General features: G+C 38.2%; 1 protein-coding gene across 2 annotated transcripts in view; it reads left to right on the plus strand.

Annotated features, from left to right (window-relative positions):
- LOC125233106 (inactive rhomboid protein 1) overlaps positions 1–23869 on the plus strand; it is a 243103-nt gene that overhangs the window by 205207 nt on the left and 14027 nt on the right. For both annotated transcript variants that reach the window (XM_048138968.1, XM_048138969.1), the window contains exons 4-6: positions 1129–1283; positions 8317–8481; positions 22143–22356. In XM_048138968.1, the coding sequence (XP_047994925.1) occupies positions 1129–1283; positions 8317–8481; positions 22143–22356 (534 nt within the window). The remainder of the gene's footprint in view (positions 1–1128; positions 1284–8316; positions 8482–22142; positions 22357–23869) is intronic.

Here is a 23869-nt window from a genome sequence, read left to right on the forward strand (position 1 = left end):
AATTTACCTATCGGTACATAGCGTATTATATGTTAAAGACAGAGGTCAAGCTCTTAAGTCGCCAGTCCTTAATGTAAAGTCAATATACATTAAAATTAATGTGCTGTACCATTACCGTGATTCCGTCAAACTCTCAAGCAATGTACTTTAAAATTAATGACCGCCTCCGACATTTTTACATGCACTCGCCCAACCTGACCCCAATATTTTTTATTCAGTAGGCCTTAAATATATGGCGTAAGAATTAGGCTACCATATTTCCGAGCAATAAATTATAAAAGCGATGTCTTTTGGGATCGGCGCCGCTGCTACGGGATCGTAAATAATGGGCCAAGATGCTGCCGCGTCAGAGATATTCCGGAAGGAACTTCCCAGTGATACTAGTCCATACTGAGCAACAATCCAGAGATATAGAATAGAAAAATACACAAAAGCAGAAGGTGTCATAAAATGGCACTTCAAAGGCAACATATTCATTCATATACCTAATTTAAGCACTCTGGTGGTAGATTCTCATCATCGTTAATTGAGTACGTAACGAAAACGAAAAACGTGACGCTATAAAATTACGTAGCTGTTTACATCAGTATGAACGGCTGTTACTTTCTCATAGTTGCGGAAACCTTTGTAGTGAAGCCAGATAACCGAAATTTAGATCGTGATCCCAAACACCGTGTCACGTGATCACGTGTAAGTTGTGTTAGCGTGATCGAAATTGAGCGGCTGAAATTAAGTACTTACATTCATGTGGCTTCACCCTAAGGGTCACGACGCTTGCCGTTTTAGAGCTTTCTAGAGTATTAAATATAGTATACCCCCTTATTCATAAACGTACTCTAAAGTTATCAAGCCGGCGTATTGGTGTGATAGAAAGGGACAAACGAACTTTATCGGCTTGATAACTTTAGAGTACGTTTATGAATAAGGGGGTGAAAATATAATGTCAAAACCGCGTCAGTATAGGTATTAAACAGTTGACGATTGTTCAACATGTTTCGCCCCCGAATGAGGCGCATTTTCAATGAGTGCGCGTGTTCGTAGCCCGACGCAGCACGTGAATTCTAGTGGCAGAATTTTACGGTTGTGCGTCAAAATAAATCAGTATTTAAAAAACGGTTTTATTCCCAGGCGGTGACGCGGCGATCGCGGCAGTCATCGGGTGCGCAGTGGTCACGATCTTTTCGGAGCAGTGCGCCGCAAGAGGAGTGTGACGTGGATGACGTGTTTTTTGCTGCGCCGCCTTCCATTGCGCACCATGACGACGAGATCGACGGAGCAAAGAGGTACAACTTTTATTATTATTAAAGACGCTATGCTAAGTCATTACATGACACATGACGCTCGCCGTTATTAACCCCCGACGTAAAAACGACGGGGTGTTATAAGTTTGACGTGTCTCTGTTTGTCTGTGTGTGTGTGTCTCTGTCTAGTTAGCTCCCGAACGGATGGACTGATTTAAATTTAGTTTTTTTTTTGTTTGAAAGCTGAATTAGTCGGAAGTGTTGTTAGCCGTGTTTTATGGAAATCAGTCCACTATGTCGGGGTTTTATTTTTTAAATTTAAATTTTGTGGTTATGAAGAAGTATGCTCCACATCGGGGGCGATATTAGATGGCGTTTTTTTTTGCTGCGCCGTTCTTTATTGCGCACCACGCAGACAAGTTCGCGCAAAGACGTCTGATTAAATAAAATAAATAAATTATATAAGATATTCCGACACGGATTGGTCAATGTAAGCTGAAGAAGGCCTGTGTTGAAATATTTATACTTATCTTCACGCAAAATATATCTAGTTTAAATAGCCAGGCAAATATTTGCCTTAACCTCCTGGGGTTCAACGTCCTAATACTAGGACAAAATACCTACGGTGAAATTTTAATCTATTTTAAATAGAATTGAGTTGCTTTTGTTTCGATTCGTTCGATTTTCAAACAAAAGAAATTCAGCCCTGTATCGTGGATTCAAATTTGACTGGCAATTTTTTTGTATGGTGGGTCGCTAGAGGCTAAGGGTTTATATATAAATACTACCTATTCAGGGTACGTAGCCGAATGGCACAAATGCTCACAAACGCTCACGAAACGAAACGCTCGTAGATATCTATCTCTATCGCTCTTGCGTATTAGCGCGACAAAGCCAGACTACCTTTCGCGGCGTTTCGTCTTCATTTCCCATCGCAGAAATGACATTCGGCTACGGGGCCTGATTTTGTGCCAAAACAAATTGTTATAGGGAAACCTGCTAAAACAATAACAGTTTACTTACTAAATCAGTAACAAACACGGGCGGTTCTTTGAATAGGTACGATTCTTAGTATTTTTGTATCGAATACCCGACCTAGACTGAATTATTTGTTGCCAGGCAACTAATTAATACAATTCCATTTAAATACTTGTTTCGTTATGTCTGGCATTAGGTATTATTTTTCTAAGAAAAATAGAGAAGAGAGTGAGTGAGATACTTCTTTCAGTACTAATATTAGATCATCATCCTCCTGCGTTATCCCGACATTTGCCACGGCTCATGGGAGCCTGGGGTCCACTTTGACAACTAATCCCAAGATTTGGCGTAGGTACTAGTTTTACGAAAGCGACTGCCATCTGACTTTCCAACCCGAAGGGTAACTAGGACTTATTGGAATTAGTCCGGTTTCCTCATGATGTTTTCCTTCACCGAAAAGCGACTGGCAAATATCAAATGACATTCGCACATAAGTTCAGAAGAACTCATTGGTACGAGCCGGGTACTGAAGTACTGATATTAGATAGATTTCCATTATTTTAATAATAGAAATGAGAATATAAATAGTCCTTTATTTAATTTACAATAATCTATGACAATAAATGCAATAAGTAAAAAAATACAGGAGATATCCACAGCGCAGGGTTCATCAAATTAATCTCATTTGTTTTTCCCTGCGTAGGTATAAAGCAAGAATTTAATTATTCATTAAGCTACTGCTGAAAGGTAGAAACACTCCAGCTCTTGTTTTATACATACAAAATATTTAATTAGCAGAGCAGCTCTCCTTGTATATCAGAATTGTTGTCAGGGGAAGAGATCGTCAAGTTACATTGAGACGTTGGTAGTACAGTCGAATTCATAAATATGTGTACCTTTTTCACCTTATTGCAATGCGTTAAAGTGAAGAAATGTACACAGATTTTTGGATTCAACTGTACGCGGAAAGATAACATATAACTGGGTTGAGCTGAATAGCCTCTCCACCGCCCACGAGGAAGAGCAAGGCCGAGCCATATTGATTTCCTTGGTAACACTTGAAACGCGGCGCATACTTTGACACATGATTGAACCGATAACTATTAATCAAAATCGCTCCCCGGATCTCGCAAATGCCAAAAAGTACTTTAACCACCGATTGTTAAACCACGGAACTAGTTTGACAGAGGTTATGAAGTGTACCCTACGTACTGAGTAACTTGGAGCCAAGTTTGAGCAAGTTTGGGCCATAATCGCGCTCAGCCGAGCCAAACTCGGCTAATAACGCCATGTTGCGCTAACTTGACAGAATAATTAGCTCCTCGTTCCTTATAATTTATAAATACACTTAGATTTTCATCTTACTGTGATGAGTTTATGAAGCCGCAAGTTTTTCATCCTTATTTAATTAGAACCGGAATTTATTGTACTAAAAGAAAATATTTTCACGGTGTTACTTCATTTAAAGACTTCCTTTGATCTAGAAAAGTTAGCATAGTTATTAAATTCTCTTTTGAATTGTCAAGTCGTAACATAATTTTACAGTAGGCAGGTACATACAGTATTTTAATAGCTTTTACAGATGCAGTGCAAAAAGGGTTTCCTTTGGAAACGTTCGTATTTGTCATGCTAGTTCAGTCAATGTCAGTACGTCTTGTACTGACACTGACTGAAATAGCATGACACGTTCGTACGTTTCCGTAACAATTCGAAGGCAAATTTTTTCGCACTACATCTGTTTCATGAATTTATACAGGAAATGGGTTTTTAATACCCCAAAATTTCTACAGGCTTAGTAAAAGGTTAACTAACTAACCACTAGGGTTAGGTACCAGATAAGCTAAAGTCAATATATTATTAGATCAGTTAAAATAAATGGCTAGAATCATGTAACATCTTATCTCATGCCGATATCATTTTACCCACATCTTTGTGACATGGGTCTGTAAATTCTGAGATTTAATCTTATAGTTTAGTAGCGGAAACTGCCTTACTTTTGCCTATTCTACTTTGGGTTAGAGAGCACCCAACGGGGACGAATCTACACGATGTAGTAGCGGAATGAGTGAACCATACACGTATTAAGTAATAAATATACGTGTTGTACGTAAGAGTTAGTGGGGGATGAAATGCATTGCGACGAAATTAAAAAGACGTTTTAAGAGTTCTCACAATCTACGTAATTTGGACGAGTTGTTTTCTGTCTACCGACATCCGTACTAATGTTAGTGGGGAATAAAACAGCGAGACTGTGACTACGACAAATAACTCTATCACTCCTATTGATGATTCCATAAGAGCAACTCGTTTGGTAATCTCCCCCTCCCCCAAGTCATCTCTTTATAATTGTACCTCCATGGAGTGTCTTATGCCATTAAGTCCTACCTTTATCCCACGTTATATGTGGGGTCGGTGTCGGTACAACATGTCTTCCTCTTCCGTTCTCCTTTATCTTTCGTCATCTCAGCACTCATATCTTTCTTCCTCATCCTTCTATGATATCCTATAGATGTCGTAACGTAATAAAATTATATTACCGTTCGCTCATCTTTCCCTTGCGCTATTTTCCCTAGAATCTGTGCTGTTTTTACAGAGCCTACTTAGGTGTTTACAATATTTATTAGCCTGGGAAACTTTGAATTAAAAAGTTTAGGTGGCGGTCGCGTTTCCTATTTGATTTTTATTTAAAATCAATTTAACCCTATTTTGTGACGTGCATAATTAATTTGGATATGGTATTATTTGACACAATTTTCGGCGTAAAGATACGGTATCGTGTAATTAACTCTGTCTTAACTCGTACTATTATCAAGTTATTATAAAAAAAAGCTCAATAAGTTTAGTAAGTACGGCCTTTACAAGTATAACGTCTTAGTCTTAGATAGGTCTTAGTATTATTTTATTATGACATGTGCCAGATACTTTAATATATGAAAATGCTACATTTTTTTAAATAAAAAAATTTTTTAACAAAAAATAAAACCGCCTTCAAAAATAAGCGCGTTACAAAACACGGAGAAACTAAAAAGCCAAAAATAATAAACCTTTCAATTCAGATTTCTTATCGTATTGCAATAAGCTAAACATCCAAATTATAAACAAATCAATTATTTTTGTAGTCGGTACCAGACCTGTTCGTCGCCTTGCCTGTTTGCCCCACCCAACCATACACAGGCTGGTACCGACTCCAAAAATAATTGATTTGTTTATAATTTGGATGTTTAGCTTATTGCAATACGATAAGAAATCTGAATTGAAAGGTTTATTATTTTTGGCTTTTTAGTTTCTCTCCGTGTTTTGTAACGCGCTTATTTTTGAAGGCGGTTTTATTTTTTGTTAAAAAATTTATTTATTTGTTGATTTTTAGTGGTTCCTAGTGATATTATATGTATCAGTCCGAATACATGTACAGTAGTGAAAGAATTATCCTTTAACTCCTAACCATTGAGGAGTTGACCTTCCATCATCAGCTCAGCCACATAAAATTATTACCATCAGACGTAAATACTGGTGTACCTTTGAAAAATAGACTAAAAACATTACATGTGCCTATAACATTTGAAGAGTTCCCTCGATTTCTCCAGGATCCCATCATCAGACCCTGACTTAGTGCCAATGGGACCATCCCGGGGTTATACCGGTTCGATCAAAAAAAAATTTTGAAAATCGGTCCACGATTCTCGGAGATATCGAGTAACATACATACAAAAAGAAAAAAAAAAAAAACATTCAGTCGAATTGAGAACCTCCTCCTTTTTTGAAGTCGGTTAAAAAGTAACTAAAATTGACATCCGGTTTATCAATTTCAGTTAATTCCTGATAATGCAACTAGGGACGAGTCGTATTTAACGAAAAACAAAAAAAAAACACGGTGTACATAGAAATCTGGAACCAAGATCAAATTTATAATTATATTACTAGCTTTTGCCCGCGGCCTCGCTCGCGTTAGAAAGAGACAAAAAGTAGCCTATGTCAATCTCCATCCCCTCAACTATCTCCATATAAAAATCACGTCTCCGTTTTGCCGTGAAAGACGGACAAACAAACAGACACACACACTTTCCCATATATAATATTAGTACGGATTTTACTATTTAGTATTTAATAATTCACCAACAAATATTCGTAGTAAATAGGTATACCCACCTCATTTTATCCTACTCTTCAAAGTAGGCGAGGGTTGTAATACCTACATAATTGTGTTATTTTGCCTTATTTTATTTGCGTAGGTAGGTTTCATGGAAGTGGCTGCCAATGGAATTATTCAATAAATCATTAATATTATTATGTAACCCACACAGAGGACAACGACGTTACTGCTTTAATAATTTAGTAAGCGGCTTTATAATTAAAAGCTTCTAAGTGATAGCTCGAGTAAATTGGATTTTAGAGGTAAATACAAAATTATTAAAAAAGGACGCTTATTGATTGAAACTGCAACAGTCTCAATTAATCTCATCCTAAGGCAGCGTTCCCACTTAAGCGTCCCGTGTCTCGTGGCGCGCAACGGACGTCTCCGCCACGCCGCCTGAAAGTTTTTTTTTTATACTACGTCGGTGGCAAACAAGTATACGGTCCGCCTGATGTAAAGCGGTCACCGTAACCTATGGACGCCTGCAACTCAAACAGTGTCACATGCGCGTTGCCACCCCATTAGAAACTTGTACACTCCCTTTTGCTGTGTTAAGTACACAGTAAAAAGGAGTGTACAAGTTCCAAGGAGGGTTCGGGTTGCCGACGACTCAAAGGACAATAGACGGAACAAGTTAGTTCCGTAAGTCCTCCCGTCATCAGCACACCGCACCCTCGTGTAATTCAAAAAACGTCTCCTCAGTACATTTTGTATAGGAAGGACGTAAGACGCGCCCCAGGCGGCGTGGCGGTGGCGTGGCGCGCGTTGCGCCGCCTGGGGGCGCGTCTTACGTCCTTCCTATACAAAATGTACTGAGGAGACGTTTTTTGAATTACATTCAGGCGGCGTGGCGGAGACGTCCGTTGCGCGCCCCGAGACATGCGTCTTATGAGTGTGGATGGTCCCTAAGAAATAGGTAGATTTATATTGCCCGAGACGTAGACCGTGATTACGTTAATCAGTATTAGGTACCCTACCCATGTATTACCGTTTTGATTTTTGTCAAGCTACCGATATTTCTACGCAGTTACCTACATCATGGTCACGTGCAATTGAAGATGGCGGGTGGATGTCAAAATTGTCGAATAACCTGCGTTAATTGTCCCTCATTCGCGCGCGTATATCCCAGACCCCAGACAATATAGGTGTAAAGAAACTAACCATGTTATCCTTCAATACTCTTAAGCTGGTTTTACTGTCACTTGTACCGACCACGCGGAGCGATCCGCATTGGACTAATTTGTATTAAATTCAGGGAGCGTTTTAGAGTAAATCCTCCGCCACACATAAAACGTTTTGATAGCGTAGCGTTAGCGGAGCATCAGTGGAGCGCAATGATAGCGGTGCGCCGCGTTCCGCTCGCAATCCGCGCGCATTCCGCTCGCAATCCGCGCGCATTCCGCTCGCAATCCGCGCGCATTCCGCTCGCAATCCGCGCGCATTCCGCTCGCAATCCGCGCGCATTCCGCTCGCAATCCGCGCTCGTTAGTTCCCGCCGGCGTCCGCTGGGCGCAACGCCAGCGTTCGTCCGGCGCACCGCTATCGTTGCGCTCCGTTGACGCTCCGCTACCGCTCCGCCTACGCTATGAAAACGCGCCATGTGTGGCCGAGCTTTAAAGCGGATGGGTCCACGCGGACGTCAACATCAACTTCATACAAATTAGTCGTGCGGGTCGTTACGCGTGACACTAAAACCACCTTAGCGGCAACCCACATTCAGGCGACGCACGTCGTAAGACGCGGACCGGAACGCTTCGCAAGCGCGTCGCTTGGGGCGCGTCTTTCGTCTTTCCTATACAAATTGTACTGAGGAGACGTTTTTTAAATTACACTCGGGCGGTGCGGCGCTGACGTTCGTTCCGCGTCTTACGACATGCGTCGCCTGAGTGTGGATAGTTCCTTGGGAGTTAGCTACGAATTGGCATCATTAATATGGAACCGCTCTGATGTTTTGTATTGTTACAGCGCCCGGTCTCCGCTAAGCTCCAGTGGCGTGGAGTACCGGCGGCCGGAGCGGAGCGTGTCGTGGGGCGCGGGCGGCGCGCGCATCCACACACCGATGCTTGAGCCCTTAGCTGACAACTCCAATCGAAGGCAGTTCGGCATGGGAGTTGTTGGACGATTCTTCAGGTAACCCTTGTCTTATCTTTTCTTATGACGATGTGACTTAGAGAACTGGTCGTAGGAGAAAAGTGCTGTGGTGTGTGAGCGGCGCTCATCTTTACCCTCGGATCATCTTTACCAATCGGAGGCAGTTCGGCATGGGAGTTGTTGGACGATTCTTCAGGTATCCCTTACCTTATACTATCTTATGACGACTTGACTTAGAGAACTGGTCGTAGGAGCAAAAAGTGCCATAGGGTATGAGAGGAGCTCATCTATACCCAAATTCTTTAGACAGCTGACAACAACCGGAGACAGTTCGGCATGGGAGTTGTTGGACGATTTTTCAGGTAACCCTTTATTGATAAGTCTACGATGCCCAACACCGCCACCAACGCCGGCGTGCGAGCGCCGCTGCGTCGCATATGCGACACTTACAATAAGAGTCTCGTCTCGGTCGATATCTTTAACACAACCAAGATTCAGTACAAAAAGCAAATCCTTCAAATAATCCCAGAAGAATGATAAGGATGATCAGATTACTTTTGTTAGTTTTTTGTTTGTTCTAATTTACTTAAAATTACCTGAACTAACTATAGTTAGATAAGTTTTTACTTAAGTCATTAATGTTATTCTCTAAGCCCTTTTTCCTTTTCTTTATGTGTACAGTTATACAGAGTGGGGCCTGTAACAAAGGCGAAGAATTGAACTGTAGGCTATTCTCCTTATACTGATCAACATTTGTTAAGTGACTTTTAAAAATTATGAAGTCTTTAAATTTTTAATTTTTCATACAAAATAAATATTAGCTTCAATGTACGCCATTATTGTTGTCATTGACGTTGTCTGTCACACTTTAGACTTAACAGAATTCGCAATACATTACCTCTTAGAAAAAACTTTCAAGGGTGATAAAAATCAAAATACAAGTTATTTTTAAAAGTCGCCGAACAAATGTTGATCAGTATAAGGAGAATAGCCTAGAGTTCAATTCTTCGCCTTTGTTACAGGCCCCACTCTGTATACCTATATTATGCTGTATGTCACATAATGTTTACTATTCGGTTACTTGCCAAACAATAACATAATTGTTTAAATATAACATAATAGTTAATGCGTATAATTTTAGACGTAAACTCAATGTATCAATGTACATATGTCTCGGTGAGAACTGATGTGGAGGTAAATGCATGTTTACCATATAATTTAGTTTTTATACAAATATAACATTTAACTCTGTTTGTTCTCCTAATAAATAAATAAAATAAAATAAATAAAAATGACCAACATGACTTATTGTAGATAACTGGTCGTAGGAGCAAAAAGCGCCATAGGGTGTGAGAGGTGCTCATCTATATCCTGTGGTGTGAGAGGCTTTCGAATTCGCCTTTCTTATTATAGACCAGTTACATAAATAACTATTCTAGCATGTAAACAAATAGTCGGAGCCTTCTCAAATAGAACAGTACCTTGATTAGTTTTGTACAGATTTAGTGTCAGTACCACAGCGCAAAGTTGCAAACTTACTCGTAATCTAATCACAAAGTAAAGCTATCGGCTAAACGAAATTATTAATAGCTTTTCGTAATTTGTTTGCCTTGGTAAAATTGAAACTAGACAACTAAAATCAGTGTTCGGACCTACCTCAGTAGTATTTGACTATTAAATTATCAAAATAGTTATGAAAATAACTTTATCTACTTGTTTGCTATTGGCTAAAGTAACCTAAATTTATCTTTAACTGCAGTAATATGTACAATAGGGTGGAGCGAAAAAACACTTTTCTGGAATTAGCAAACCTAATAGGGATGTATATCTAGATTCCTAAAGTTTTTTCTTCGATTTTTAGATCGCCTAATATTTTTTGGCATAATGATCATTTGGCCTAATTTAAATGTCATAATATTGTTTCGCCTAACGCCGTTAAAACCCACTTTTTAACCGTCGCCTCATATCTCAAGAAGGACGGTTATCAAGTCGTCTGTATGTTTTTTTTTTTTTTATTTTTTATGTTTGTTCCTCGATATCTCCGTCGTTCCTGGACCGATTTTGAAAATTTTTTTTTTGATTGAATGTATATACATACAGATTGGTCCTATTTTTCTCAGAACCCAGTTCTGATGATGGGATCCTGGAGAAATCGAGGGAACTCCTCAAATCTGAAAGGCATACATATGGTGATTTTTGTGTTAATAAAGGAACAGCATGCATTTAGGTACGGAACAGTGACATTTGGTGCAGTGGAACTGCTGATGATGGCCAGAACGGAACTCTTCAAATCTGAACGGCACGCTTATAGTGACTTGGGTATTTTTATACGAACAGCATGCACTTTCGTACAGAACAGTGACATTTGGTGCAGTGGAATTTCTGATGATGGTCAGAACCGAACTCCTCAAATCTGAACGGCACGCTTATAGTGACTTTGGTATTTTTATAAGAACAGCATGCACTTTCGTCCAGAACAGTGACATTTGGTGCAGTGGAACTGCTGATGATGGCCAGAACCAAACTCCTCAAATCTGAACGGCACGCTTATAGTGACTTTGCCATTTTTATAAGAACAGCATGCACTTTCGTCCAGAACAGTGACATTTGGTGCAGTGGAATTTCTGATGATGGTCAGAACCGAACTCCTCAAATCTGAACGGCACGCTTATAGTGACTTTGGTATTTTTATAAGAACATCATGCACTTTCGTTCAGAACAGTGACATTTGGTGCAGTGGAACTGCTGATGATGGCCAGAACCAAACTCCTCAAATCTGAACGGCACGCTTATAGTGACTTTGCCATTTTTATAAGAACAGCATGCACTTTCATCCAGAACAGTGACATTTGGTGCAGTGGAATTTCTGATGATGGTCAGAACCGAACTCCTCAAATCTGAACGGCATACTTATAGTGACTTTGGTATTTTTATAAGAACAGCATGCACTTTCGTCCAGAACAGTGACATTTGGTGCAGTGGAACTGCTGATGATGGCCAGAACCAAACTCCTCAAACCTGAACGGCACACTCATAGTGACTTTGGTATTTTTGTAAGAAAAGCATGCATTTAAGTTCAGAACAGTGACATTTATTTAGTTATGTTTGTTAAGCATATGTTTTGAAGTCAAAGTTTGTCAAGCTTCGATTTCTTATAGGTAATATAATCGGATTCATGAGGAATTGAGGAAACTCCTCAAACCTTAACGTTATACGTATATTCATTTGTGTTGCCATCTAATAATTAAAGCATTAAAAGCAGTTTAAAAAAATACTTACACATTTCTACATAATCCAACATTCGCAAGTAGCTTTCACCAGAACCCGAAAGGCGACGGTTTTTTTTTTCTTAAAAATTATTTAGAAGCGATTCGGATTTGTGTGAGGTCACGGTTCTAACCTAACCTAAACCTACCTTTCTAACAGCGAATCGGTTCTGGATAATGTCATTTTTGGGGCAAAATTTAAATTATGCCAAATGATCGTTAGGCCAAAAGAGCGTTAGGCATTTCATAATTCGGCCAAATGAGTTAGGCCAAGTGATTTTCGTTCAAACGTCATTAGGAATGTAGAGGTAGTCCCTTTTGCACCTTTTGTCCCGAGGCACCATCGAACTGCCGATATCGGCAGGACGCTTCCGACATTTTTGGCATGCCGGACCCCCCGCCAGCTGTCGGCCGATAATATTTGTATGTGTGCGTATATAATGTAGGTATACGTTTGTAGTAGTGTGCGTGACAAAAATGGCGTCTATTAAACAGCTGTTAATGATGAATTTCTGTTGAAAAAAAAAAGATTGTAATTCATCGGTCCGAATTGCGGATACTAATTTTTTCATGTTTTAGTAGATATAGTTAAATGTAAAATTATTTATTTTACCTGCACACACTTGAGTATTTTTATGCTCGTTATTTTAATTTTACAATAAAATATTTGAAATATAGTGCTTATTATAATTATTAAATATATTTTTTTTTTAAATATTTTTTGATACAAAATCATACTTCATTGATTTGGAACAATGCGTTTTATCGGACCGACATCCGACATTATCGGAAGCGTTTATCGGATGTAGGATGTCGGTCCGACACCCGATATCGGAACGGATAATGTGAAAACGGCCTAAGGGTTGAAATTTTGAAAATCTCATACAATCCTAAAAATTCAACTGGGTTGAAATTTTGAAAATCTCATTCAAACCTAAAAACGCGCATGTACTGAGGAGACGTTTTTTGAATTACACTTAGGCGGCGTGGCGGAGACGTCCGTTGCGCGCCCCGAGACACGCGACGCTCTGATGTGGCGGTACCTTAGGTTTGCTAATTCCAGAAAAGTGTTTTTTTGCTCCACCCTAATGTACAATTGGGAAAAAGTAAGTAAAGTAATTTTTCGAAAACATATAAAACACGTGGTCCTTTTATGTTACTAATTTAGACCTTATTTAATTTAGACTAGATCAGCAAGTTAGAGTATTCTACATTTAATCATTTCTGCATAATTGAAGGTTATAAATTTAATGTCTCGCCTGTTGGAATGTATGTTTCGTTTTCATTTGTAGAATATCTACTGTAATAGTTACTCGCTTAGGTGTCACAGCGCTCGCGGGTTTAGTGTCGCGAGAGCGTCATTTGTAACACTGTCTCCTTAACGACATGTCACCGCGTGTACTCGTGACATATCGCGCCGCACTACGATTTCTGATCCGTGCGTGGGACTCTAATGAAGGGCGAATACCCGCGTAGGTATTATTTATTGGTAATTTTACTTGTGATTTGTCTATACCCTTGTATTGGTACGAAAAGAACGCTTTATTGCTAAATAGTATAATTCATATAATATACATAATACTACGCGAAGCGTCTGGTTGAGGTAACTGGTGACCGAAGAGCTGGCGACTTCCTCGCTCAACGTATCAGCATTGCGATACAGCGAGGAAATGTCGCCAGTATCCTTGGTACAATGCCTCAAGGGCCTATTTTAGACATTAGCTAGCTTTTAAGTTTAGTCTTAGTTTCTTATATAATTATGTAAATATGTTCATGTAAATAAATATTTTATTATTAATAACTCTTAGTGTAGGTGTAGGTATGTTAAACTTTAATTTTAAATTTAAAATAACTTTCAACTATTCACGTCATATTTTGACTTCTTACATTGATTAAGAAAACTTACGTCTGTTAGGTCTTACACATAAAAGATCTACCTACTGTAATTGTTGTTCGCAGTACTCGCGAGAGCGTTCATTTGTAACACTGTCTCCTTAACGACGTGTCGCCGCGACGCGTACGCGTGACATATCGCGCCGCACCTGTCTCCTTAACGACGTGTCGCCGCGACGCGTACGCGTGACATATCGCGCCGCACCTGTCTCCTTAACGACGTGTCGCCGCGACGCGTACGCGTGACATATCGCGCCGCACTACGATTTCCGATCCGTGCGTCTGATTTTAGTGAAGGGCGCTGTAACACTCGTAAATAAATATTGTACATTCAGATACATTCAACTGAACTTATATTTTAGTGATATTTGAATCATGTTGAATCATCTGTTGGCGTATGAAATGCTTGATTCAAATATAAATAAAACAGGGACCAATCATCCAAAACTAACCTAACCACAAAATTAAAATTTTGAAAAAACCCCCGACCGCGACATATTTGACCGATTTTCATGAAATATGGCTAAGAACACTCCCGACTAACTCAGTTTTCAGACAAAATAAAACTAAATCTAAATCGGTTCATCCGTTCGGGAGCTACGATGCCACAGACAGACAGACAGATAGACAGACAGCTTATAACACCCCGACGTTTTTGCGTCGGGGGTTAAAAACTGAACAACGCAGTAAAAGGCCCAGAATTTCAAGGATCATTTTTTTTTATTAGTAGCATAAGGGCACTGGCAAACATAGTGTCAGTGTCACCGATCATTTCATTAAACATAAAAATCGATACGTTCGAGCGCCGCACCGTTTCATAATGAAAGAATTGGGTCAAATATGGCAAGGGGTTAGCGAAACAAGAATTTCGCTTGATTGAAATTTGGTTAAAATTAACGTGCTAACTGGATTTTATATTAACAAAACGCAGTACAATTAAAAAAAATCTGTTCGTTTTTGGTTGAGTGACTAATATACACTGTGTTTCACTTAACACTAAACACCTGAAAACAGTTTGTTCAAAATCGAGGTGTCTGAGGTTTTGAGTGTTACCGGAAACACGTTGTATATATAGGTTACGACTAAAACATCCGCTTATCTTATCGAAACTTCATGCATGTATTTAAACATGCATTACCCGGTCCATATAAAACAGCAAAATTGTACTAGTTCATATTACTGTAACTCCTCAAATACGAAATAAGTTTAGAAGCAGAACACTGTATGTCCGGTAGTTTTTTTTAGTTTTTGTCCAAAATATGTGTTTTTTATTACTAAGTAAACGATGTGTCAAAAACCACCAAGTAATGAAGCAAAATATATTTACTGTTGATAGGTATCAAAAAATTGACACTAAACCCTCGCTAATTCTATTTTTTATTGATCTAAAAACTTTGCAAGATCGGTTTTGACACAAAATTGGCTCTCCTGTAAAATTTCTAAAATGGCACTTACAGTGTTATGCCTCTCAGGTACGGAAATGTTTCCTTCAAGACGTTACCGATAGTGCTAAGTAGACAACAAAAATTAAGTACTTATGCACATTTGTTATTTGGTTTACTGAAAATAGTTCTGAGCCATTTTAAGTTCGGTAATTTGGTTAATTTGTTTCCCCAAAAAAATATTTCAAAACATACAGCGTGTAAACGTAATATGGGTGATAAATGAAACCAAGCATAATTCATTAGTGTTATCTAAATATATAAAAGAAGAAGCTGACTGACTGACTGACTGACTGACATATCAACGCACAGCCGAAACCGCTGATCCTAGAGATCTCAAATTTGGCACGTAGGTTCCTTATATAGTGTAGAGGAGCACTAAGAAAGGATTTTCCAAAATTAACCTCCTAAGGGGGTCAAATGGGGGTTCAAAGTTTGTATGGGGAAACAAGATTAGTTTGACTATTTTATTCGAAACTTCGCAGGAAGTTTCCTTAAGACATATGACTGAATACGTGTTTCAGGCTTTTTGAAAATTTAACCCCTAAAAGGGTGAAAAGGGGGTGATAAAGTAAAAAAATCAATATGGGTATCGTTTTTATGGTTTATCGGGTCGCTGATCACGATAAATACAACGTTTTTAAAATCTAACGAGGCGGAAGTGAAATACCTTCTCCCCTGTTGTGGTGCAATGGGGTTTAAATATCAAAAAAATATATAAAAGAAGATATTGACTGACTGACGGACATATCAACGCACAGCCGAAACCGCTGGACCTAGAGATGTCAAATTTGGCACGTAGGTTCTTTATATAGTGTAGATGAGCACTAAGAAAGGATTTTTCAAAATTTGCTTCCTAAGGGGGTCAAATGGGGGTTCAAAGTTTGTATGGGGAAACAATGTTAGTTTCACTGTTTTATTCGAAACTTCACAGGAGGGATCCTAAAAACATATGACTAAAGACGTGTTTCAGGATTTTTGAAAATTTAACCCCTAAAAGAGTAAAAAGGGGGTGAGTCAAAAAAAACAATATGGGTATCGTTTTTATGATTAATCGGGTCGCTAATCACGATAAATACAACTCTTTTAAAATCTAACGAGGCGGAAGTGAAATACCTTCTCCCCTGTTATAGTGGAATGGGGTTTAAATATCAAAAAAAATATAAAAGAAGAAACTGACTAACTGACATATCGACACACAGCCGAAACCGCTGGTCCTAGAGATTTCAAATTTGGCACATAGGTTCCTTATATGGCGTAGAGGAGCACTAAGAAAAGATTTTTCAATGTTCTCCTCTTAAAAGGGTGAAATGGGGGTTCAAAGTTTGTATGTGGAAACAAGATTAGTTTGACTATTTTATTCGAAACTTCACTGAAGGATTCCTAAAGACATATGACTAAATACACGTTTCAGGTTTTTGGAAATTTGACCCCTAAAGGGGTGCAAAGGGGGTAAAGTCAAAAACACAATATGGGTATCGTTTTTATGGTTTATCGGGTCGCTGATCACGATAAATACAACGATTTTAAAATCTAATGAGGTGGAAAAGAAATTTTCTCCCCTGTTGTTGTGAAACGGGGTTAAAATATCCAAAATAGCCATAAGTATAGGTTTAGTTTTTATCTTTACTTCTGGTTCAAGAGATTTCAAATTGACACGGAAGTTCCTTAGAGGAGCACTAAGAAAGGATTTTTCAAAGTTCACCTCCTAGCATAGGGATAGGGATAGGGATAGGGATAGGGATAGGGATAAAGATAGGGATAGGGATAGGGATAGGGATAGGGATAGGGATAGGGATAGGGATAGGGATAGGGATAGGGATAGGGATAGGGATAGGGATAGGGATAGGGATAGGGATAGGGATAGGGATAGGGATAGGGATAGGAAATAGGGGGGGAGAGACGAGGGCAGGGACGGGACGGGGACGGGGTCGGGGACAAGGATAGGGGAGAGACGGGGGCAGGGACGGGGCGGGGACGGGGTCGGGGACAAGGATAGAGATAGGGACGGAGATAAGAATAGGGATTGGGGTCGGAATAATCGGTCGGCAATCGATTTCTAGGCAGTGTAAAATGCAGGTGGCTCAGAGTGGGAAGGGATTAGTATTGAAGTAGGCATCGGCGAGTATCCTGCATCCGTAATAAATATTACATTACCTACTGCGTGTTAGACTATGGAATGAAAAATTTATTGTTATTATTTTGTAGTTTTTGTATTATGTGGATGTCTACCGTCTCAAACTCTCCCTCAAATGCTCAAAGGTTAACTGGAAGAGATCCTTTAAAGGGATAAGTTCGCCTTTGTACTGAAACTTTTTATTTTAAATATTATGTGCTGTATTCTTTTCCTGTACAATAAAGTGTTTACTTACTTACTTACATTCAATGTGCTGTAAGAAGATCGTTGTTTGCTTGCCTTTTATATGTTTACGTTTGCAATAAGTATAAGCAAAATGAAAAAAATTGTAAGCGATAATGCAAGGAAGTACTTTTTACCCTACCGACCATAGCGTCGAGATACTGGCTATGTGGGTTGTATGAAGTTTCCCCAGTATAAATATTTATATAGGTAAAATACATACATATTCGTACCTACTACCTACGCTGTGGTCGCTGTGTAACAATTCTACAATCATTGCAAGAATTTCTTTTAAAACAATAGTAATATGTATAAGGTACAGTGAGCCAAAAAGCAGTGTAAGGTTCTTGGCTGACCGTACAGCAAATAGATCAGTTACAATGGCCCCCCAGTCGAGAATTGCCCCGCTTTACCTTAATCGAAATAATCGCGGACAGATGTACCTACAAAGAAACCTACGGATCCAAATGAAAATCTTATTTTTTGGAAACGTTTCAATAAGAATACTTTTATTACGCGGGCGAAGCCGCGGGTAAAAGCTAGTCATTAATAAAGAGGTGTCTTTAAGTTACTCTTAATTGTCACCCCATAACATATTTAGAGGAATAAGAAAGGGAAGAGTTGTAACTCTATACATTAGTAAATGCGGGTTATTTGTAGTGATATCTAGCGACAATCACGTATCAATTAGCGTAAATTAACAGTACCACTACTCGATACTAGGTGTCAACAGTGTCTCGTCTGCCAAAAATTTAACATTAGAACAGTTTACAACTTATATAACAAGCAGAAGGAATTGAAACCAGAATACTGATTAATACTATAATAGTACAATAATTGTAATAGGTATTAGCTAAGGTGAGCATAAGACTCTTCGCGACATCTATTGACAAGTAGCAGTACTGATAATTTACGCTTTTTGATGCGTGATTGTCGCTAGATGTCACTACAAATAACCCGCATTTACTGATGTATGGAGTTACAACTCTTCATAATAAATTTGAAAAATTTCCCCTCAGTAATGTACTGAAAAACGTGGTTGCGATGACAGCCATTGACAACTATCAACGGGCGTGTGTTTGCATTACATTGCGGGCCGAATTATTTTGTATGGATAAAATATAATCTTTATGTGCTTTCTTCGCTGGCAGAATGAAAGATTCATAATGTAAATATGTATATTAAGCTGTGGTGTCATCATCATCATCATCATTATAAGTATGTATATTCCTGTATATGTATGTATGTAGGTATATTATTAGTTTTAGTTTTTTAAAGTAGCACCGTCCACAATTTTTCTGCTTTGCCTAAAGGTTGACTGATAGAGAATGCCTTATGGCATTAAGTTCACCTTTTGTACTTTAAGATGTTCTTTTGTGCAATAAAGTTAAAAAAAATGTATTTCAATTTTAAGAAAAAGTTAACTAATTACATTTCTTATGTCCTATTATATACTCACCACCGTTAAGACATTCACCCGTATTAGATTTACACCCTGTATATTCACGCTTTTCAATAAAACAACAAGAGTAACCCTGGTATAAATTTCCTTTTGTGTGGCTCGTTCAAAACGCATAATTTATAAATATAAAAACTCTTGCAAATGATTCATAACTTATGCATGAAAAACTGCACAATGGAATCCGACAATTTAGCTTCTGTTATTCTATTTTAAATTTTATTTGCATAAAAATAGCGTCAATTTTACAAATTGAACAAGGTTTTAACTTACGTTCGAATATTTATGCAGGGTTGTGAATATGGTCGCAAAGTTTTCGTTGAATGTTCACATCTTTGAAAGAATATTTCAGCATTAATATGTGGATGATGTTATATTATACGGATAGTCGTAAGTATGAAAGTTATAGTGTATTGTTTAGTATAAATATTAGGTACAATATTTCAATACATAGAGGTATTTTGTAGACTATGTCGATGATTGTTATTTCGATTTTCAATCTTCTCAGCATATTCACGTTCACTGCACTCCACTATATATACTAATTTTAAATTAAAATATTGAAATTGAAAGAAAATAACAATTTCAAAAGTACTTAACCACCTGGTTTTGATTATTGTGGATTTCCGTATTAAAATAACGCCTGTATCCATCATCAATTATTGACTGTAAAGTCTGTTTCCTTTCAGTAACATAGAACTTTCCTGTCCGCTTTAAACACAACTCTCGCGTACCCAGAAAATTCCGTGTAAAAGTGTTCTGTAATGGGCTCGGAATTAATAACTCCTGGACATGACATGATGCATGGCCGTATTTATGGCTGCTGTTTACGCCTTCGACGCTAACTCATGCAAATTACAACGTACAACCATTTCACGGATATCTATGGGTTATACGATATTCAGTGTGTTACCTGTATTATTATTATTTATTCTATATTAAAAACCTTACATTTGCTCATACACCAGAGTGCCATGAAACCCTATCAGGTTTGTGTCGACACTCGATTCGTGGATAAATTTTATATTTAGTTTGTTGTGATACGTAGGATAAATTAAAATTACAAATTATAATTAACACTACAATATTAGCGAGTAAAAATGAAATAGCGCCCACTCAAGTAGATACACAACCGACCGTGCATTGCATTCCTTATCTCAGGGCAGCGTGCGCGTCAAGAAGGACTTAAGCGGCTAAGGTTTTCCGTAAGCGTATCGCGTTAGTTAAGTAGACGTTAATTACAATAGATCGGACGAGTTTGCGTATGCACTGAGTGGGGCGTGTGGCGGATACAGGATGATGAATATAGACTCTGTTAGGAGCATATTGAAATATTTTATATTCTCCAAACTGTATCGCTTTTTTGAATAAAACATCTGTAAAGTTAGATGAAGTTTCCTATAACACAAAAATAAACAAGGTATAGGCACAGTATAATGAAGAGTACTATCGTACAGTATGGCCACTCCCGCTCCCTACTGAAAGTGCCGTCCACCGTCCACCCCCTCTCGGTTACCTCACAGTTACCGCCTGTCAAAAATGTGAACAGTCGACCTGTCATATTTCACTCATACAAGCATAGTACGCGTTCACCTATACGAGCTTAGACTCTGTGCTAGGAACGCGCCTTTCATATATTTGATCGCCAGTGTCCGAGGTATGGTATAGATATTGCGGTAAAAATAAAAAATAAATAAGTATATTTTATTATATAGCATGCTGTGCCCAACGGTGGGATAGGCTGAATAATTTTATTTAGGTACATTATTAGCTTAGCAGTCAATCAACATTTGCTTCCTCGAAATTACGTTTGGCAAAAGCATTTGTCATTTATTTTCGGATCATAGCTGTTAAAAATACCCACCAAAGACATAAGTTTAGCAGTGGCTTAATATAAATTCGATCGATTGTTGTAGGTTTCAATTAAGATTATTTTATAAGTACACTGTAATAACAGTACCCACTAATAATATAAGGTCAGGTGGGGTAAGGGAAACATACTTCATTTTTTATATTTTACATCGAGCTCTAATCACTTTATTTAATGTCGTATATTCATCTTGACCGACACAAAGTATGCTTCTTTAAGTCTGCTTTCTAGGGCGAAATTAATTTTGAAACTAGCTTTATTGCATGTAGCTGGAAATTTATAAAATGTTTAGGCTGGTCCTGCCGTTTCCCTTTCCCGAGTTTTGGGGTAAGGGAAACACTTCGCTAACATCTCAAAGTATTGGTGCTAGTGTGGATTATACCGGCAATGTAAATTAAAAAAAACATCATCAATCAAATGGAGACTTTGGTTCTTTGACATATAGTTTAAAATAGAAAATATTTACATAAATTGAAATTCGGGGTAAGGGGAACATATGGTCTTGAGACAGGGGTAGTTAACTAAAAATTATAATTGTTTTTAAAGATTTTTTTACAAGTTTTTTTCGAAAATTCAAATTTCAGTATTGAAAATTAAATAACGACTATTAATTATTAGTAATTATTTGTATTTAAAATACTGAAGCTTGGATTAATACAAAATTTCTGTACTTATAGAATATGTGTCTCTGAAAATGTTCATGACCCCTGAAATCGGGAAAAGGAAACATATGTTCCACTTACCCCGGCTATGATAGTTCCCGTTACCCCGGTATGTCATTTGTAGGTTGTGTTATGAATCACGTTGAATTTTCATATTTACAGCATAGTTTTCTTAAATTCAAATACCAGACATGAACATTAAACATATAAAGGAATATTTACAGATATCAAAAGTCTTCGGACATGACTTTTTGCTACCCAAATCACTACAAAAATAATACTCGTCCAACTCGTGGTCTTGTAGCACGACAACTGATTTTTTGTTTTTGTCAAGGACGCACACTCCTTAGAGCTAGCGCTATTTTTGTTTTTGTTTTGGAACTAAATCCTAGGTAGTACCTTACCGACCATCAAATGACCCAGCTACAGTCTATAAATTCAGAGTTATCAATCAGTGTTTCCCTTCCCCTTTTTATATTTGTAAGTGGTTTTCACCTCGCTACTTCAGGTAGTAGCCTAGTAATAGGCGTTTGTGCTAGCGAAGTGATTCATATTCATAATTATTTATTGCATCCATGGTCACATTAGGTGTTACATATTTATATTAGCATTAAATAGTGCATACACACGGGCCCTGACAGGGTACAGCAAGTTATAGTAGATTCCCTGCCGTGTTGTTTGATGGATACGTAAAATACGTAACCATTAACACTTTAAACAAACTCATCAAAACCTTTCTTACATTCCAGACGGTCGCTCCGCAAGTCTGTGACGCGGCAAGAAGACGTGGCAAAACAGTTGGACGAGCTGACAGACTACCGGCCGTACTTCACGTGGTGGGTCAGCACGGTCCAGACACTGGTGCTGCTGCTGAGCCTGCTCTGCTACGGCTTCGGGCCTGTCGGCTTCGGCCGACACACGCATTCTGGACAAGTGCTTGTGAAGAGCTTGAGTTTGCAACAGGTGATTATCTATCTTATTGTATTCATTCATTATTGCTGACGGCAACAAGACGTAGCTCAACAGCTGGACGAGCTGACAGACTACCGGCCGTACTTCACGTGGTGGGTCGGCACGGTCCAGACATTGGTGCTGCTGCTGAGCCTGCTCTGCTACGGCTTCGGGCCTGTCGGCTTCGGCCTACACACGCATTCTGGATAGGGAATGCAATCTCGACGAGATTGGGGCCCAGGCGAGATCTCGGGAATTCATGAAACCAATCTCGCGAGATCTCGCGAGATTGGCCGGTTTGTGGGTTTATTCTTGTAAATAATCACAATATAGCAATGAATAAGGATAACAATCATAAGAATGATTGCTATTATGAAACAAATATTTATCTTGACTATTTTTTCAGATTTTTTTGATGTATTTTTACATTGTTTAACATAAATTAAGTACCTCACAAGTCACAATATATTTTTAAAACTTTAAAGTATAGATTATTATGTAAGAAAATAAAATAAAATAATTCACGAATGAGTAGAAGCGTGCCAATTTCGAAATCGTTGTCATGCCAATCGCGGACAACACAGTAGAGACTACTTAAAAAATCTTTATTGATGAAAGGATAAAAATTTAACATTATAAAAATCAAGGTTATCCCTACCATCATTAAATAGACACACATAAAAACATTAACTCTACTCAATTAATTATGAGTATTATGACTAGTTGACTACTAATAAATTATTTAATTATATTAGACTACCAATACAATACGCTTCTTAAACCCGACAGTTAAATAAGAAACTAAAATAGAAAGAAAAACGGAAATATATACATAAATATCATTAAATAAATATTATTTTTCTACAGATTGACTTAGTCCCACGGTAAGCTCAAGAAAGCTTGTGTTGTGGGTACTCAGAAAAAGGCATACATAATATACAAGTACTTAGATACATAGAGAACATCCATGACTCAGGAACAAATATCTGTGTTCATCACACAAACAAATGCCCTTACCGGGATTGAAATCCGAGCCCGCGGCGTAGCAGTCAGGGTCACTACCCGCTGGGCTAGGCCAGACCGGTCGTGAAATATATAATAATAACATATTACAATATATAGTAGTGTGACTATTTAAAAAAGAAATAAAAAAATATATAATAAAATAATTTGCTTTTTTGAGTGTAAAATAGAAATTGTTATTGGTTGCCTAACAAACGAGAGCCATAGTGAGGTTGTTGTAGGCTTCTGCTCTCTCGACATCCAACAAAACTCTGTGCACGAAAATTCGTAAAATAGATGGTTATATACACACAGCCATAAGTGTAATACCATAATGGCGAATCACGCAAATAGGTCTGGCTGACACTTTTCGAATTATTTCGAAACGGTCTGAATCTGTCATTCGTCATTCCGAACTCAGATAGGTAAATTATTGAGCAAAATAAGCGAGTTGAATCTCTCGATCTCTATTGAGTTAACAAGTTGGTGAGTTCAGTTAAATGATATAGTTCATATAAATCAT

This window comes from Leguminivora glycinivorella, chromosome 14 (assembly GCF_023078275.1).
Source record: "Leguminivora glycinivorella isolate SPB_JAAS2020 chromosome 14, LegGlyc_1.1, whole genome shotgun sequence".
In the NCBI taxonomy this organism is placed as follows: domain Eukaryota; kingdom Metazoa; phylum Arthropoda; class Insecta; order Lepidoptera; family Tortricidae; genus Leguminivora; species Leguminivora glycinivorella.